Genomic DNA, 20,444 nt, shown 5'->3' with positions numbered 1-20,444 from the left:
GTTGATTAGAAGCAGGATGGCGTGGAGGTAGTGCACTCACCTTTGAGCAGTCAATAACGTGGGCTCGATTCTCAGCCCGACCAAAAACTGTCGGTTTGACGCCACGCAGGCGGGGAGGGTTGTGGGCCATCTCGTGGACCGACGCTCGACGGGGACCCGTCTGCTGGATTTGATTGCTGGTGGAGGTTGAAGATTTCTCGGTATCTTTCCATTGAAGACTAGGCGAGTAATCTGCGGGCACCCCAGAGCAAATTGCAAATTCATGGCCAAACCTGGTCCAAGGACGAGATTTCGGCACCGATTGGTCTATTTCCCCGTGGAAAGTGCAAAATGCCTCTGCCCCCGAACAACTGCTCGGTCATGGGATACATGAAAGCTTCAAAAATAGAAAATAAAAACATGGGGGCACAACGAACATCACCCGCTCGAGGTTCATTTCATGCATCTCTTTGTAAGGCAAAACGAGCAAGTGCAAAATGCCACTCTATTGCAGACTCACAAGATCGCTTCCTGCTAGAATACCAATCAGCCTGCTGTATCTCACATGTCAACAAATGCATAACAACAAAAAAATATATTTCAGGAATCACTTTGCACCACAGTCACGACTGCTCTTTAACAAAGCTGTGGTTTTGGTGGAAGAAAGAAAAATAAACTTCCGTTTAAAACTTTGTTTTATACTCATCTAATACATGAAAAAGGCCAGTTCATTCTTGGACTATGTATGCACGTATGTGTGGACGGACTGCCTTTGCCCCATTGGTTGGACAGCTGGCCCGACTCCAACCACAGTTGTCACCTGAAAAAGAAAATCATACGTCCATTTTGAGTCAGTGTATAGGTCTCTGGTGTCAGTACATTGCCCACTGCAATTGCAATTGTCTGAACTGTATAACCAAGATGCATTATACATGCACAAAAGCAGGAGGAGTGAGGGGAAGAACGAGGAGGGAGGAGGAAGGAGGGAGGGTAAGTGAAAGCGGGGTGAGGATGGAGGATGGGAAAGCGAGGAGGATAGGAGAGTGAGGAGGATGGGAGGAGGAAGTGGGGAGAGGGAAGTGTGCAGAGGGGACGGGCATGTTCTGGACTTGTGCTTGGGAGGGGGACTTGATGGGAAGCAATGGGGGGGGTGGGGGTAGAGGGAGGATGGTCACGTGTGCCGGCATTAGTACAGGATTGAGAGAAATGGGGTACGTTAAAACAGGATAGCAATATCACCCGTCGCTTTCAAATAGCACATACCATGTTGATAGAGAGTATAACATGTGATTCCCTTGAGGGATGCAACTCGAACTGCAGATGCCATCTTGTGTACCCGCTCTGGAACTGTAACTCTCGGAGGTGAAGGTGACATTTTAAAATTTTTTCAAATTTAACCAAGACACCGGAACCCATGTTAATACTGGATATGTACTTCGTTTGCTTTATCACCTTAACATTGTCTATTTACAAAAACAACAACCGCTGTTAACAAAAAAAAAGTCAACTACACCGCTGTTGACTGTATAACCATGGCTTACAGACATCGGCTGATTAGGAACAGCTGCGATTAGCAATGTATACAGCGATTCGTCGGTACGAAGCTCCATCGCACCTGTGTCAGAAGGAAGCTGTGCAGTGAAACTGCTACACCACTTAAAAAGTAGGCCCGTGGGGGACTGACGGTTATTTTCCCAACAGGAAAAACAATCAGCCCCAAACCAAACAACAACACAAGAATACTAAACAACAACAAACTATAACCGAACGAAACACGGTGGGGGGTAGAAAGTTTCTTCTTCTTCATTTTTTACGGACGGATGGAAGGAAGGAAGGACAGTCGAGGAAGATCGAAGCAAATTTGCACCAATTAAAAAAAATCCATTTCTTCGTGCACGACTCTTGTACCGTTCTTTGAATGGATAATTTTCCCCGTGTCGAGTACACATGCAAAGTTTCAGGCCACTAGGTTTCATGGTTTTAGATTTACTAGTACGTGCCTGTACGTTAGTGGCCATACGTGCAAGAAAAATAAAAAAATAATAATAAATAAACTTTCAAACCACGTGCCAGAAACAACAACCACACAGGCCATTCCTTCGCTCTCGCGTGGCCGTACGTGCATGGCCGTATGTGCAACCCCCCCCCCCCCCCCACAAAAAAACTTTCAAACAACCACACAGGCCGTTCCTTCGCTCTCGTAAATGACGACTGGGTAGAGGCATTGTGTTTATCTTTAAATGCGCATAAGAAATTATTAGAATACAGTAAGTCATCACTATCCGGAAGTCTGTATGTTGTAACCCGTAATGGGGAATGCAGCTGAGGATCTCTTCCCCATCGGCCATGCCTACGCAGCAACGTGTCCTGTTATTGGTAACTAAATGGCACATTTTCCCCATCAGCCACGCCTACGCAGCAACGTGTTGGTAACTAAATGGCGCCCTTTCCCCATCGGCCACGCCTACGCAGCAACGTGTTGGTAACTAAATGGCACCCTTTCCCCATCGGCCACGCCTACGCAGCAATGTGTCCTGTTTTGGTTTGGTAAATAAATGGCCATAACTTGGGAAGCACTTGTCCGATTAATATAAAACCTTGAAAAGGCACATCGACAGGGCCCCAGCAATATACCTGGAAGTTTCAATTAGATCGGACCAGTGGTTGTCGAGAAACAGCGGACACACACACCCACACACACACACACACACACACACACACACACACACACACACACACACACACACACACACACACACACACACACGCACACACACACACACACACACACACAGCTGGAATTATAGATAGATGGAGCGTACACACACACACACACACACACACTGCTGGAATTATAGATAGATGGAGCGTACACACACACACACACACACACACACACACACACACACACACACACACACACACACACACACACACACACACACACACACACACACACACAGCTGGAATTATAGATAGATGGAGCGTACACACACACACACACATTATTGTAGATGCACATAGGCAGTGGGAATGTTTTTTCCCTCAAACGCGGGATATTTTCCATTTTTGGAGCGATGGTGTCTGTTGCCTTATACACCACCCAAATAACTATGTGGCTTTCTCTCGAACAAGGGCTTTTGCCACGGAGGGTGCGCAGTTTCTTGCTATTTTTTTTCCAACTATCTTGCGAGATTGGGAAATAAAACATCCATCATTTCTGACTTTTAATGATGTGTATGCAGTATATGTATAAGGAAGAAGATAATTGGTTTGGGGTCGTTTGTTGACACAATGAGGTTGCTCATGGTCACTTGAGAGTATCAATTCCACAGGGTCTCTGCTATCTCGTGGGATTGTGAGTTGGACAGGCGACTGTGATGGACCATGACATGTTGGAGCCATGCTGTTGCTGTTTCGATCATGATTTTCGTGAGGTTGGTGATAGCATGATGAGGGAAGGGTCAGGTCACGTATGGGAGCATGCGCCAGAGCAGCGATTCGCTGCATTCACTTTCCACCGGTACTCCAGGGGCCTCTGTCTGGCCATCCCCCAGGAAGATGCTTGGCCCATCACCAACTCCTTGAGATGCTGATCAGTCTGCAACCACAAGACGTGTGGTTGGCCTATTGGCCTCCTGAACTCACGAGGCTCCCACGCTGAGAGAATCTTGTGAGCAGGATTAGAATCAGGAAAATGAGCCACATATCCATACAGCCGCAGCTGACGCTCACGGAATATGCAGGTAACAAATCTCATTTGAGTCTCTCTCAGCAACCGCTCGTTGTACACAAAGTCGGACAAGCGATAGCAGAGGATTCTCCGAAGAGACCTGGTACCAAAGGAATGAAGTGTCCATCTCAGATCCTTGGTCAGAGTCCAAGTCGCACATCCTTAGAGCAAGACTGGAAACACCAACGACCTGAAGACTCGGATTTTCGTCCTCCCGCACAGGTACTGGCAGCACCACACCCCATGATCCAATAAATCCATGACTCCCTAGGCCCGACCCAGACGTCTGATGACATCTGGCTCACAGCCAGCAGAGACATGAATATCACTGCCAAGTAAGTGAATCCATCCACGACCTCAACATCCTCGCCACAAACAGGCACAGACAGGACAGCAGCATCCAAGATGTCATTGAAAGCCTGGATCTTAGTTTTGACCCAGGAAACCCGTAATCCCAGCGGCTCCGACTCCTCATTCAGCACCTCGAGGGCCCTCCAAAATGATATCTGGAGTCTCCGCAAAGATGACTGCATCATCTGTGAAATTAATGTCAGAGATCTTGACATTCCCAAATGATGCACCGCAGCTTGATCTCTCCGACATCCTCCCGAGAATCCAGTCCATGCAAGTGCTGAAAAGTGTGGGAACCAGTACACACCCCTGACTAACTCCAGTAACAAATGGAAATAAGTCAGAGATGGTACCACCACATATCACAGCACTCTCAGTACCAAAGTAGAGTTCAGACATGAGATTGATCGGTTTTGGTGGCACCCCATGAAAATCAAGAATCTTGAAGAGGGCATCTCGATTCACTGAATCAAACTCTTTACAAAGATCAAAGCAACCGGCCCAACGGGTCTTCACTTTTGACTCCTCTGTCAAGAGCCTACCACTCCCTGTTCTAACTGCAGTATACTGAGGGACGGGCTTGGAGGAACGTAATGCGCGAATTCCCCTGTAAGCGGGATGAGAATCACTTGACCACAGGTGATGCCCTACCCCCTCACAGATTCCTCGCACATAGGCCTCCTTGTCCATTCTGAGTGCACGTACAGTTTTCAGCCTCAGCTCCCTGAACAGCTCAGCTCTGCCATTCAGCCTGGCCCTTTGACTCTGGTCAATTGTATCCAGTGTCTCTTGAGAGATAAATTTCTTCTTCGCCCTCCGGTGAGTTCCAAGAGAGTCACCGGGAACATAAAGAATGGTGGTCTTGAAGGCGCTCCACAACTCTTCAGGACCCACCAAAGCACCCAGACCCCCCAAATCTCCACTCAGCCTGTTCGCAAACTCCTCAGCTACCCTCTCATCCTTGAGCTTGCCAACATCCAGCCTTGGCTGGGATGGTACCATTCTCCTGGATTTAAGGTGCAACTTCAGAGTTGCGGCAACAAGCTGGTGGTCAGTGTTGAGGATCTGAGCACTCCGGTCGATCCTGCAGTTCTGGATCATCGTCCCGCGACCATCAACGAGCACATGGTCAATCTCCTTTGCCACACCACCAGCGTTGGACTACCAAGTCCAGTGAAGAGCCTGTGGGTGCTGAAACCACAAACCAGCCACCCTCAGTCCATGACTTCTTGTGAAGTCAAGGAACGTGGTGCTATTCTGGTTCACAGTTCCAGACCCATGGGGACCAACACGTCTCATAACCATCCCTATCAGTTCCAGTCGATGCATTGAAATCCCCCAAGACTGGAAGTGTATGTCGCCTGGGGCACTGATCAACCACAGACTCGAGTGTGACATGGAATGCATCCTTCACGGTGAGATCACTCACCTCAGTCGGAGCATATTCAGAGACCAGGGAAATGACACCCAAGTAGTGACGGATCCTTAGTCTCACAATACAAAAGTTACATATTCTGCTGTTTAAATGATCGATCTGGGAATGCCAAGGGGGTAAGGGAGGACAGAGACTTGGGGAGGGGAGGGGACCAAGGTGGGACAGAGTTGAGAGGGGGAGGTTGAGGCTTTGTGGGGATTGAAGACTTTTCAGTGATGGAGTGAGGAGGTTGAGTTGTGGTGGGGTGGGGTGGGGAGGGCGTTTGAAAGCATGGAGTGGGGAGGGGATTGAAGTCTTGGGGCTTGGAGAGGGAGGTTGAGTACTTAGGGTCTGTGCAGGGAGGGGGTTGATAACTTGGGGTTTGGGAGGAGGTGAGTTGGGGGAGGGATGAGTATTTGAAGTCACATTTTATATTGGGAGGATGTTCCATGGGTTCCTGCTTGAAGTTTTAATCGTATGACATACTGTAGCATGAATGGCGATCCAAGTAATCAAACCTCACAGCAGGAATACGTCAGGTGTTTAAGAAAGAGAAAGTGTGCGAATCTTGCGTGTGAACACTAACTGCTCCAAGAAGGCTTTATGTCTGGGTTCATTGCCCCAAGGAATGGTGTGTTCGAACAAAAACCATCGCTTGCGCGTGCGCACGCACACGCACACACACACACACCCTGCAACTGCTTTCAGGGGATCAGTTTATTATGTATGCACCAAATAATGGGATGGGCTGAATTGAGAAATTTTAATTTGATAAACAGATTAAAAGGAGAAAGATTCGGAGAGAAGAGAGAATGCCGAGGAGTGGGGGAGAGAAGGTGACGCATGTTGGGACAACAAAAGAGTAAACAAACTGGAAGCAAGAGATTCACGAGTTGCGCAGGAGACGGCGAGTGGAAGGAGATGGTGGAGGGTGATTGAGGGGGATTGGGGGTGAGGAGTAAAAATCACACCATTTTGCATATGTAATAACAAGATGACCCCCTTATGCAAGTTTAAATGATGGGGAGTTGCAGTACAGAGCCCCTTGACTGCAGGAGGCAGTCGTTGCCAGAGGAACACTCAGTGAAATTGACAGCCATAGCATACTTCAAGAGGCCACTTCATCATGTTCCTGCCAAAGTAAGCACTTCACAGCCTGCCTTCAGGACACACGAGTGTCCTCCTCTTTATCGTAACCTACATCCCACGGAGGTTCACTTTTAGTCTCCTATGCATTCTGAGGCGTCTCAGCATTCACTTCAACATGACTTCACATTACCCTCTGTTCATAAATTATCTCTCAGCTCACAAGGACTACCCCTCTGAAATTCCATTCGCCAACATAATCACACCGTCAAACGCAAAGGTGCTTACTTTCATTTCCACGATCTTTATTCATTCCCATTGGCTTGACAGTCATGGCACAGAATCCTACATTGAATCCAAGCAGTTAGCAACAACATCATCAACAACAACAAATGCACAATAGATTTTACAATAATTCCTTTGCAATTGCAATCCACAGCTTTACACGCAGAAAGATGTGCAAACATTTTGGAGATTGAGAACCAGAATCATCGCCCTGTGGGGGGTGGTGGGAGGGGGACTTACGCGTTTCTGTACGAAGGCTCAAGGTATGGCAGGCCCAGGTGCGTAAAAATTCCCTCCTCTGTGTTTGCATGCAGAAAGGTGTTCTGAGAGGCAAAGGTCAATTGCTGTGATGAACTACTGCACATTCATGGATGCCATACTTTGCTAAAGCTCAGGGGGAGTTCGTACAAGGATTTACTGTCACATGATGTGGCCCATTTGACCAATGGCAGCGTTCCAGTCTTTGCAGGTGCTCATTGCGCGGCAGTTGATTACCAAGGGGGGGTTTTAGACAATATGCAGGTACGCAATTGGCCTACACTTTTTAATCACGTGCAAGAGTCATTAAAGTGTGATCAGTGCAAAGTGTGGGAAATGGTGAGCACACGTACCTGCTGCTTGTCAAACAGGTGATGACTAGAAAGGATCATGGCCTTTTCATGGCTGGCATATCTGCGCAAGTCCCGTTCAAACTGCTATGGGTTAGAGAGACAGAAACCAAAGCGCAGGTAATCAAATTCAGGAGTGAAGGAAACACTCAACAAAAACAAAGCCACATGCAACAAATCTTCCTCAATCTCGTCAGGTCAGTGTCGAAACATTCTTAAAACTTAATATAATCATTTCCTCAACACGAACCTCTGCAATATATATATATATATATACACACATGCCAACACTCGTACTACAGCTCATACACACACGAACATCTTGTTGAATAAATCAAAGGAAGTTCAACGGACATGGGACAAGGCCGAAGCTTCCAAAGCCGGTTAAACATGCCTCGTAGGGTGACGTGCTCCGGAGTGAACCCCACGACGCCCTGTGGACCTGTTGGAAATGTAAATCGGATGGAATTTCAACCAAGGATGTAATACAGCAGCGTACGACTTGGGGGCATACACCACCACGGAGCATTTTTTGCATCCCTTCCTCCCTTTGATCACATGTTTGTCAACAAATAGCAGCGGGATACAAAAGAAGCGTTCGGTTTTTTTCTGCCGCCGACTGGATGTCAAAGGAAAGGAAGGCCATCTCAGATGCATCTCAGCGATTCATCCTGCCTTTGAACCCCAATCCAAGGATGGTGCACCCGAGCTGTCCCACTGTCTCCAATTTGCAGTCACAGCATTAACGACCGCTCTCATTTGCGCTGCTCTGATACGTGGCAATGCACACGCGTCTGAACACCCCGGGCGGAACTTCACGGCGATTTTGGTTTAATGCTGCACACAGCTTTAAAAAAAAAAAAAAACAACCCCTTGTGCACACAGCGGAAAACAGATGCACACAAATTCACTAATGGGACCAAATCATTCTCCTGCATTCCAAATGATCAAAATTGGTTCCTGAGCTTCCCACATACGACAAGCTGTGCATGGCAATGCAGCACGTCCAGAAAACGAGGAATGATTCTCCCCCTCCCATCTTATCCCCCTTTCTCCTCTCACACACAGCACTCTTTTTCCATGCTTCCTCTCCCACACCACTCTCCACATGGGCATGCTGGTCTCATAAGTGTACTGCAACGGCATTCAATAGGTTGTGTGCACTAAAATTTAACTCGAGAGACGAGTATGAAGGATTTGGCTTCAAACGTTTCGGAACTCAGGGTAATTAATGCGTGGCGATTGGACCGTCGATTAAAAACACACAAACGGCTCGCTCACCAATATGCCTGGTCAGGTCTGGTGTGCACGTTCAACCAGTCCACACGTCACGGTGGGCTCGTACATCTCTGGGCAACTTGGGATGGGCGCTACAATGGTGCCGACATGAAAGGTAGCGCCGCTCATCTTCCTCAATAAATAATAAAACACGACAGGAGGTAGAACTACATCCTGTGGCTCATCGGTGAGTTGATCTGCGAGTTGAGAGATGCCTTTGTCATTGTGGGATCATCCCGGTCCAACCCAATCTGCGCTTTCAATCGGCAATGCTCCAATACAGGAAGAACGGTACATTATTGACGACGGAGGTACTTTGCCACGCAAGTGTTTTCATTGCATCTTCATTAGTCACTGTGATACTTCCGTTGTGGCCTCCAAAACCTATTTTCTTTCCAACCTTGCTCTGCAGCAGTTTGTATCTTCCTGGCTCATCCACCTCCATTTCCTGTTTTTCGGTCTAAGCAAGCAGGCTAAGAAGATTCTGGGCCATTAATCTCTGAACTCAACAATCTTCAGGCATTCGCAAACATCATTCCGGTGCCAGTTCACATGACAGACGCCTGTAACTCTCCTCCCCAATGGCCAAGTTCACGGCAACCGGTGGCCTGGGTTTGGATCAGGCACGACTCGGTCACCTTCATCGCAACAGAAGAATCAAATTTGAGAAGGCCCGATTACGAGGCAACGGTTGTCGGAAACTCCCAAACTGGACACCATGAAGATAGTTCTCGTGCAGCTCCTGTGGGACATTTGTTATTACAGGAATGAGTCCGCGTCTTACATCCTCGAAGCCAAAATGGGAAAAAAAATTTACACATGCCCTGGCACCATAGATCACCAGGTGTGGCTCCATGACAGTTGCAACACGTTAAGCTCAAGAAGCAACACGATTGGTGGGTCTGTCTAAGGTTTTGCTTCCAAAATCCAGCCGGTCCATCAGCATTGTAATAAGGAACTGGAACAATGCCTTTCCACAAAACCCAATTAATCTTCCTTTGAGACGACGAGACTTATCGAGAGGAAATTGCATTCCTACCCAAATACGAATGCCCACACAAAAGGAAATTAAGACAGAATGTTAAAAAGAAGAAAAAAAAAATTAAGGCAACTTTAAGAAAGCCGAGTGAATGATGAGTTACAAATTCAAATACTAACTACAAGATATTAGGCAACACCAAGGGAATGCCAATTATCTGTGTCTTCCTCTGCATGCAAACACTTCCCCACATGACAATACGTACAACCCTTCAGAACGATACAGGGGGGGGAAAGAGGGGGACGGGGCAAAGCTTACCTGTAAAATTACATTAAGGTCTTAACTAGACCCCTCGTGCAAAGCACACAGCTATCATTTATCGGTGCGCACGTGCTGAGACCTCCCATGCCAGCCATTAATTGATAAACTGTGTTCACTCGATACTTTGTCGCAGCCAGCCATGTGATTGCTCAAGCACAAGTGCGTGACATAGCTTTTGAAAATGACACCGACTCGACATCTCAATTGGACGAATCGTGCGTTACAGTCCAAAGGTAGCCCATCAGGCCACCCAGTCGGAAACGGAAACGTGCGCACTCCAGCGGTAGCATCCTGGCTGGCATCGAGGTTGAATAGCTGCTGAAGATCCCTCCAAATCAGTCTCTCGTTCATCGAGTATAATCTCAACAGGACGTTGATTGGAGCATGCCAACCGCCGTGGGAAGTGAGGAAAAACGACGTTTCAGATGTTAATGCACTTTTGCTCCAATGAAGGGTTAACGTGTGAAACATCAGCTTTTCCTTGCTTTCCCAGATCAAAGTTCTGTTGATTTTGTCCATCGTTCTACTTGTCCACGGACAGAGATCGACGCCAGCCATCGCCTGCACGACTACTTTTTTCATTCTCGTTCGTTGCCTTTTTCATCACTTGTAAAGAGAGTTACCAAATTCCCGACAAGATATTTAAATAATGGTGGAGAAGCTCGAAGAAAGGGAAACATTTTTAAAAATTTAATCTCACCTCATCTTTTATTCCTTGTGACACGTTTAAGTCTTGGAGGCAATCTATTTATTACTTATGCCAGTAATGGCAGAACTTTTGACATCTACCCCTTAGCAATATGCTCTACACAAGCCCTTCCTCCCTTCGCTCTCCACGCCTCCCAAACTCCTTTTCACATCTTCCTTATGTTCACGCAACACCTACAGGTTGACACGGGTTACCTCTGGAGGTGGTGCCGTCTGGGTTTGATGCCCAAACCGGCGAGCAGCTTCATACGTCACAAAGTGGTATTGGTGGACGTGTCGTCCCTTGTAATTCTGCTCGTGTTTGCTGGTGGATGTTAAAGATGCCAAGGTCTTTCGCAAGAGTGGGTCAATAAAAATGATAAATCGTATGAAATCATCGCGTGGATAAATAACAACAGTAATGAAGCCTTCTGGATGATGACCGCCGTCTTGGCAGCGAGCACTCGATCATGGTTACATTGTGCGGACACCATGATGGCATTTACCCAAACGAGTGCGATTTCAGGTATCATTTGAAAACCAGTGGTGTGGTGCCAACTTTTGAGCTACCCGAGCCCTGCAAAAATGTCGGCAGTTATGTCATCACCAGAGCTGTTCGGGTTCGGGTTAGGCTAACCCTCACACCCCTAACCCTAACCCCACCATCACATCGAGTTTTAACAAGACATTAACCATTGGAGTTTCCAAAATGAGTGTTGAATGAAATATGCATATTTTAACATGATAAACAAAAGCTCAACACTCACACCCACTTCATCTCACAATGCAGAATCCCATTTAATAATAATAATAATAATAATAATAATAATAATAATCATACTAATAAAGGTCAGATCGGAGAGTCGAAAGCCATTGTTTTTCAACAAAACTATCTTTTTAAGAAATTTTTTTTTTTTGTTTTTTCTTCAGTCAAGAGGTACACAAACTCGCCTCAAAGCTGTCTCGCCTGGGTTTGAATCCCGACCCAGCTATAAACGATCATCTCGATGTGCCACAGAGCAGGTAATTCATTAACGTGTTCCTCAGATGAATGTTCAACCGGGTGGTTCCATCTGCCGGCATTAGTTGTTTCGTTGCTCTTTTACACATTACTCGGTGCCTCTGTTGGGGTTGACGAAGAAAGATAAACTTTGGGGCTGGATAAACATCCCAGAAGAGTATTGAAGGAGATGGCAGAACAGATAAGCATGATGTTAACATGTGTCATGTCATGCTCATCTGCTGTGCCAACATGAATCCGTGTCAGTGATGCATGATAGGCCGAGCTTTGCTCGTACAACGTGATAGCCATTCTTCACACGAACAGCCACATCATTGATCCACCCAGACTTCAACTGGTTGTATGCATCCAAACTTTTCCATGCCTTGACGTCCTTCCAGGGTGTAAATATTTTTAGTGAACAAAAGATAATTCACCAAATCTGGATATTAAGTCGTTGGAAAGTTTGTCTCACTTCTTGATGTATTCAGCATTTGCTGATAACCTGTATTGGTATAACTAGTGTGGACGGTACACCGCAGCAGGGGCATCTTTGACCGCGCCTGCTTTCTCTCGGAGTGAGGGAAAGGGGGGGGAATGGTGAGTGTGGGTTAGTGGGGGGTGATGGTGAATCGGGGAGTTGTGAAGGGAGGGGGGAATGGTGAAGGGGGATTGGGATGGATTGTGCTTGGGGTAGGGAAATGGGGGGGGGTGGTGGGGAGGTCAGCCAAATATATTTTGTGCTCTGACTGAATATATACTGTAAATCAGAAGTCAGAATGCAATGTGTATAAAGAAAAAGGAACTGAACACATTTATATTTATTTACAGCTATTAGTTAGAGCTGGATGGCAAAGACAACAGAAAATCAACAACTGGATGGGAAAGTTGAACTGCCAGCCGTACAGAGCAGATGTACCCCCAATACACCGCTTCCCTTGGACTTCCGGCTGGGTTTCTAAATCATATGTTTTCTTTGGCCCGTATCTCGACCTCATATCTCGAATAATCAAGTCAAAGTAACAACAACAAAAAACAATGGAGGCAATACCTTTGGGTGCTCACCTGGTAGCGGCTGGATAAGAAAATCAGGGAACCACAGGTGCACGTGGAAAACCCACAAAATATGGAACGGAGAAGAAAGGAAATCCCGATGTATTCACTTTTAATTGTGTGAACAAACTTTGGTACATCACCGGTGATGAAGGTTGTGGTCAAGTTTCATCAAAATCATGTGTGTAGTTTCTGAGAAGAAAGCAAATACCTCTTTTGGGGGGCAACCCCCCCCCCCCTTCCTCCCGTAAACACCCTTCGACCCTGATTTTTAAAATAGCATGAACAAACTTTGGGACATCACGGCTGATGAAGGTTGTGGTTCAGAGAAGAAAGCAAATACATATTTTTGGCGGCAACCTCCCCCCATTAACCCCCATAGACCCCGATTTTTTCTGTGGTATCTTGTGTTGGAGTGGCGAGCCGTCCAGGATTGTCCCCAATAGCCAAGGAGACTGCTAAAACAGCACCAACGCTCTGCACAGAGTATAGTCCCAAATTCTCTCTCCCCTCTCCACCCCCCCATAAATCCCCTTAGACCCCGATTTTTAGCCACGTCTCGCGTAGCGAATGCTGGCTCGAAGAGAGCTCCGCATTCTTCTTCTTCTTCTTCTTCTGGTGAAAACAACACCTTTAGGACGCGGCTCTTTTATATACAGGATCCGGATCTCCTTAAATACTAAACACCTCTACACATCCTCGCATTGAGGGTGCCTTTTGAGAGCGTCTATCATGAACTTTTAAATATATTCGGACATTTGCTTTAAAGTTTCGAAAAGTTCACGTTACTATTTAAAGATTATTCCATTTAATGTGTTGTAATTTCGTAAATACACTATTTTCTCGTCATGAACGAGGAGCCTCCATGACGGGTCTCGCTATTGGCTCCATCAAGGCACGTGACAAAATATCGGAAGTTGTTGTTCTTCTTCTTCTGGTGAAGACAAAACCTTTAGGACGCGGCTCTTGGACACATTTGTCAATGTGATAAATTGTGCGAACGAACTTTGGTACATCACGGGTGATGAAGGTTGTGGTCAAGTTTCATCAAAATTGCGTGTGTGGTTTGGAGAAGAAAGCAAATACCTCTTTTGGGGGGGGGGAACCCCTGTATAATCCCCTCGGGCCTGATTTTTTTTTAATGCCGTGACCAAACTTTGGTACATACCGGGTGATGAAGGTTGTGGTGAAGTTTCATCGAAATTGTGTGTCTCGTTTCAGAGAAGTTGCAAAAGTTTGTGGACAGACGGACGGACAGACAGACGATGCGCCATCCCATTAGCTTCGCGGAGCTACTTTCAGGAGCGTTAATTAGCACTGATGAATGCAGGTAAGTCATGAATGTGTTTCTTAGGTTCGATATATATATATATATATATATATATATATATATATATATATATATATATATATATATATATATATATATATATATATATATATATATATATAGATAAAAATAAAACATGGCAGGATATTTTGAAGAAAATTTGAAGACGACAACGTTTTGGTCACAAATATACTTGCATAACCACGTACGTTTGCTCAATTATAATACGATATCACTCCTAACACAAAGTGTCCAACGTATCGACATGTACAAGGTTGCGGACAAGCTTTAACCGCAATTATTTCACCATGAAAGCACACAAAGTGCAACAACTCAACCGATTGTGAACGTGGGTGTATTTTTGTTTGTTTTAAACTGTTGTGGAGCAAATTTCCGCCTCGGATGGATCGAGGTGCCGGAGCGGCACTCCGGTGCCCTCAGGCAGTACCACAGCCCTGGTTCAAATGCATACATACGAACAGAACTGTCGCCCAAATCGGTCAGTGTCATTGACTGTCAATGTTATCATCACACTTGTAATTATTATCGGTTTTACTCATTAATTAGCCACACAGCTTACCTGTGAACCTGTCCAACCCAGCAAGGCAAACGCATACTGGCTGTAAGGACACACCACAAAATCGACTCTCACAGCCCTTTCTCCAGGCTCGGGGATCTTCTTCCTCAGATTTGTTGTGTAATGGCTCGTTACAGCCTCGTTAACTTCTTGTCGCCCGGTGACCTTATCATCTTTGTGGCTGGTGACGCGAGGAGACAGTGGCAGCCGGAGGATGGTGAAGCACCGTTCAAAGCGGTCCATGGTGCTTTTGGACTCGTTAAACCCTGCAGCGTTTGTCTCTTTGTACGTGTTGTCCCTGTAGTCCTGAAACATGACGGAACCCTGAAAAAGAGAATCGAGTTTGAGTGGATGGCAGTACATTAAACCAAAGACAAAATAAAAGGAGCGCCTCATCGTGTCGTGCTCACCATAGTTATGTCTAGTGTTGAGTTTGATGTTTGATAGATTCGGTTCCAGCAGGGATATAAACGTTTTTGAAAAAAAGATGTGCTTCCCTTAATGCGGAATCTCTGTACTAAGTATTTGAATGCTTAAGATCTCTCCACAAAAATGCTCATTCTCTGTACTGTGAACAACTGCACAGTGGGTTGGGTGAAACTGTGGTGGTACATTTGGTGCAATTACGATCCCAGTGCTTCAAAAATTATCTCATCTTTACCTTCCAATGACTCTGCTTCATAGAGTGCCATTTGTCCTTCAATCGGATATTTGTACTCGCACAATCAAGGAAGAAATAGACGTCCGACTTCTAGCATCCAGCAAATAGCTCGGAGCCACTCGCGATCCGGTCCGACGTTCAGATATTTCACAAACGTAAGAACGGTCGAGGTCGCTCGCAGTTGCCAACATTTTTATGTCGAAATGCCGGGTGCCTGGTTTCAAAATTAATGACAATTACTCTCTCTATCAAGTGCAGCCTGTGGCTGCTGGTTGCATCATTGGTTGGGATGCGGCTATGCCGCTGATGCCGTGTCCCCCTTACCAGTACACTGGAACTCATTTTGCCGACCTCGGAAGGATGACGGGCTGAGTCAAGCTCCTGGTATATTAATTCAGCAGCCAATGGGGCTTGAACTCAGGACCCTAGGATACCAAGCCAACACCCAAACCACTAAGCCAACACCAGGCTAAATGACATTATTACTGAAGCAAAATAAAATAAATAAATAATAGAAATGAGGCAGCCTGCAGAGGGTGCGAAGATGGCATCGATAATGTGGGAATGTAAAGCTGTTCGAAGCAGAGCGATGGGTTGAATCGACGTAATATTGATCGGAGTATGCAAACCGCCGTGGGAAGAAAGGATGAGTTGATGTTTCAGAAATGAACCCTTCGTCGGAGCAAAAGAGAAATCAGGGTTCACCCGAAATATCAGTTTCTCCTTGCTTCCTTCCCCATGGTAGTTGGCATACTCGGATAACGTTCTGTCCATTCCATCCACCATTCTGCCCGTCTGTCGATGCAGGCCGACACGAGCCTCGTGTCGACTCGTTTTCCATTGCTAGTTGCACACATCACTCGATTCAAAGATTTCTGCTCAAGAATTGGGAAGTTCTCCTGTTGATTTTTCCCAAGCAAATTCTGCTGACAGATCAGGCTAAATAGTGAGGTATCGTGTCCGTACACTTCTTTTTTCCCTCCAACTTTGCAGCATCGATTGCTGTATCTGTGAAATGGTGTGGCTACAAGGACATGTGGGCATTTCATCGATGTGGACAATGACGGGAAACGATCAAAACTCGAACACAAATCAAATTTATTCAAATTGTATGAAGAAAAGCATCCAACGGTAGTAATCTCCTGAAATGATGAGTTTGAGAATGGAGGGATGACTTTGTGGGGCCAAAAGTGCCAATTTGTGTTTGAGACTTGCCCTGAAGAATATGCCGTGGTAACAATAATAATAATAACGACTACAGATGACTACGATCGTCTCTCAGAAAATGAAGAGCCACGGAATAGCACGTGAAAGTACATTATTACATCGAACTGGGAAGCTCAAGGGAAACTGATCGAGTGCCATCACCAGGTTACAAAGTTTGTTCCTCCTGCTCAACGTGCGAGCACGCAGATCACCGAGCTTTGCGTTGATGCACAGCGGCGAAATGAAAAATAGGGAATAACAACTGTTGGAGTAATTCTCAGAAGAAAAAAAAAACATTTAAAGCATACGAAGAACAACAAAATATTCCCTCCTAATAATCTATTAATATTGCGAAGTGTGGTGTCTGTCCATGTGTTCAGATGTCTCCCGTTTACGGCGGCCGCTTCCCACACTGCATTCGAATAGCTGCGCACGCAGGCACAGCTCAACATTCACTTTGTTTTATCATCCTTTCTAGTGATATTTAAATGAAGATGAATTTCTGGTTTAAAGTAGATTTCATACGGATCTTCATGGAGTCGCGCACAATTTTGAAGACGTACTTTGTCCTCTTTTTAGACAAATCCAACCTCCGCTGCCCGATGTTGCACCACCATACCATTTGGCGGTGGGCGGTATAAGTCGTTCAAAGCTTTGGCCCTGAGTGAAGCCAAGATTGCGACACAATAAACCTTTTTAAAGTCCATGAAATAATTTTAATTAATCGATTCCCTTAACTTTTCCCCATCACTGGGGACGAATACTTTCGCAAGTTAACTATCAAATGTACAATGGCCAAACTTTGCACATCTTTCTGTATTGTCTGCATTTGCTATGGAAAAATGATTGGTCAAACAGTTTTCATGCAATAAGAGAATTGTGGTGGAAAGGTTACACGTAGCGAGCGGTGTGATGGTTGGAGAGTCCGCTCCAAGTGTGGGAGGTCGGCGGTTCGAACCCGAACCCCGTCCGAGTCATCCCAAATACTTTTTATAAAAAAAGGGTACGTGCTCCTTCCTTGTGGACCTTCATCAATTAAAACCGATAGAGCGCAGACAAACAAATTGGGTTCGTATCCCAAAGAAGTGTGTGTGTGGGGGGCGGGGGGTTTGGAGGGTGAGGGAGGTGGGGATTTCTCCTCAATTGCCCCACTAACTCAGAAGAGGAAAGCGATGACACAAGATGGAGTCGCCGGAACCGAGAGTGCACCGGAGAGTGATGTCACTTTCTGCGTGGTCATTGGCCGTGCTCGTTTCGAGTCTCGCTCGGTTTTTCCTATTGTCTGCCTGTCGGTAACAGCTCTTCCATGAGCCTTCGAACATTTATATAAAAAAATGAAACAGAAAAGTGAAAATTTAACTTTTTCCAAATATCTCCTAAAAATGAAAAAAAAATTTTTTTTTTAAATGGTCGACAGGTGAAGAATGAAGGTTGAGGATTAAATGTAGCAATAACTGTTTTCATCCAACATATTTACACAAAATGTATTGTCATAATAATTAAATAACACATGTAATTAATAACAATCGGCCTTTCCATTCAGAATAGAAAGACTTAATTAGTGTTCAAGGGTTTACGATGATGGGACAACACAATTTAAATGCCAAGCATGATCATACATCCCACACTCATCATTCTTTCACACTACTTTTTTGCTCATCCACATATTATATACATGGATATTTGGGATGAGGAGTGTTGGGGGTGGCTGGGGGGAGGAGGAGGAGGAGGAGGTGTTTCATGTTTAAAAATACAATAAAACAATAAGCGGTTCTTCGTAAGTGGTTTCAAGAGGAGATAATTGTGCTGGGAACGTCCAGAAACGTAACGGAGCGACTCAAAAGGAAAATTATATTTCACAAAGAAAACCCTTTGCTTTAATAACTGCAACACGAATGACTGTGAGTGCCTCCTTTGAGGCTTGTCACGAGCAGGAACCAAGCAGACCCACCTGCTCGTTCAAGTGTTCAAGCAATTTGGACAGCAGCCCGACTTCACCACCTTCATCGGGGTGAGTCAAAAGGAGGTCGACATCATGCCCAGCATCCTTTCCCCTGTGGTCGTGTACAAAAAAAAGCAAAATGCCCCCATTATCTTTCACAATCACAAAACAATGCCACGGCTAAAAAAAAAAAACTCCCAAAAGCAAGGCTTCATTTACAGGAAGGCATATCCTCAAAACAAGGATAGGTTTTGAAAAAAAAAAAATCAAGGAAAGCATTAAGCTCATTAAGAGATAACATCAAGGTGCTGCCAAGATTCCAAATAGTAGTTAATTTGCACAATAATGGAGCACTTTCGAAAGGATCCACCGAGGTTCCACACCATGCCTTTCGGTCGCTTGAGAGAGCCTCAAAGCAGCTGGAATTACACAAATGCCGCAAAAAGGGAGGTTTATGCTATAAACACCTGCGAAACCCCCCGGTGATGGTGATGAAAGAATTGGGCAACAAGGCACGTATTGCAGCAGTAATGGTATCGGCTTCGACGTGGCTTACGGGCCTCGCCAGGTCACGGTAATATTCAAATCCTGAAACAGATAAGTCGTTAAGTCAGCTCATTTGCCTGCTGATTGGCTGAATATTTGTATTCCATTCCACGCACGTCAAACTGTTATAATTAACAAACAAGTCACCAAATATACTTCGTCTTTTCACGGTCATCTACATATTATGCAAGCAAGAAAGGTGAAATCTTGAGGCATGCCTATCCTACATTCCGGTATCATCCAAACAGACTACACCAGATCTTTATACCTTGGAGAGTCCTTTATGAGCAAGACCGAGCTCGACAGAACACTTTTAATCTTTAACCTCCGCCATCGAAGATGGATGGAGGTTACTGTTTTCACCCCTTTCTGTTTGTTTGTTTGTTTGTTTGTTTGTGAACAGTATTATGGAAAAACTCCTCGACGGATTTCGACGAAACTTGGTGGGGGGCGGGGGGGTTAGGTCTGGTCCAAGGATCATGCCATGAGATTTTGGACCAGGTCCAAAATCCAATATGGCCGCCATGGCGGCCAGTTTGAAAAAATATTTGAATTTTTATTTTTTTTGCATTTCTACATGTTTTAAGTGATTTCCAACAAAAAAAAACATGCCAAAATTATAATTGCAGCTGATTTTGGAACTTCAGGTGGATATACCCACGTAAAATCAATTTCTGTCTCAAGGAATCTAGTAATGACGAATTAATTGAGTATGTAAAAGTTAAAAGTAAAAGGGAAAGTTGCAAACTATAACTCTATGAGCACTGTTGACGTCAAATTGAATGAATAGGATATCAGGTTCAGTTGAGTGACATAGCAGTATTGGCGGCAGAGGTTTTGCACTTGACCGAGTGCTCCCCCTCTAGTTAAACCTTTGAAGAGTCCAAAAGACATGCGTCAAGTGCACTGGATGATGTGGAACGGGACAAAGCAGACAAGCAATGGGACATTTTTAAATTATTTTTTACAAAATGGCAGAAATATCAATTCCTCAAACCCCCTATTAACCCCCCCCCTGTCTTTCCTGCAGGTTAGGTTTGTTTTAAGTGCAGTTTGTAGCTTCAAAAGGAGAATCCTTATTAATCCCCCAAACCATGTCCGAAGCCATGCATGACATCAACAGAATGCCTATTGTGCTATATACTAACTGCAGTGGGGAGTGAGGGGGTGACGTTTCGGGTGTTGACCCTTTGACGGGCACCCTCTTTTGCTCCGATGACGGGTTAACGTCCAAAACATCCACTTCTCTGTTTGTTTGTCCGCACAGGACCCTCGTGTTTTTCTCCACAACCGCTTGTCAGATTGAGACAAAATTTTCACCATTGGTGCGACTACTCATCGAGAATGTTTCAATGATTATTATGACATCATAGTTCACGTGGCATGGCAGCCATTTTGGAAAAACGGA

General features: G+C 45.4%; 1 protein-coding gene across 11 annotated transcripts in view; it reads right to left on the bottom strand.

The window, feature by feature from the left end:
* Positions 1-20,444, bottom strand: part of LOC147033798 (DNA-directed DNA/RNA polymerase mu-like) — an 83,018-nt gene that overhangs the window by 6,429 nt on the left and 56,145 nt on the right. For 4 of the 11 annotated variants that reach the window (XM_085871178.1, XM_085871170.1, XM_085871115.1 and 1 more), the window contains 7 exons: positions 18,958-19,078; positions 18,500-18,602; positions 14,685-15,005; positions 7,460-7,543; positions 7,089-7,171; positions 6,852-6,908; positions 418-799 (listed from right to left, as the gene is read on the bottom strand). In XM_085871178.1, coding sequence (XP_085727304.1) covers positions 6,869-6,908; positions 7,089-7,171; positions 7,460-7,543; positions 14,685-15,005; positions 18,500-18,602; positions 18,958-19,078 — 752 coding nt within the window. In that variant the 3' untranslated portion in view covers positions 418-799; positions 6,852-6,868. Of the gene's footprint in view, positions 1-417; positions 800-1,242; positions 1,335-5,732; positions 6,675-6,844; positions 7,172-7,459; positions 7,544-14,684; positions 15,006-18,499; positions 18,603-18,957; positions 19,079-20,444 lie in introns of those variants that run through there. The other 7 variants (XR_015055430.1, XM_085871123.1, XR_015055429.1 and 4 more) reach the window with 6 other exon arrangements.

Source organism: Eptatretus burgeri, chromosome 1 (assembly GCF_056783735.1).
Source record: "Eptatretus burgeri isolate ZD-2024b chromosome 1, Ebu_testis_v1, whole genome shotgun sequence".
In the NCBI taxonomy this organism is placed as follows: Eukaryota; Metazoa; Chordata; class Myxini; order Myxiniformes; family Myxinidae; genus Eptatretus; species Eptatretus burgeri.
The sequence above is the reverse complement of the archived record's forward strand: the minus strand, read 5'-3'. Positions and strand labels throughout refer to the sequence as shown.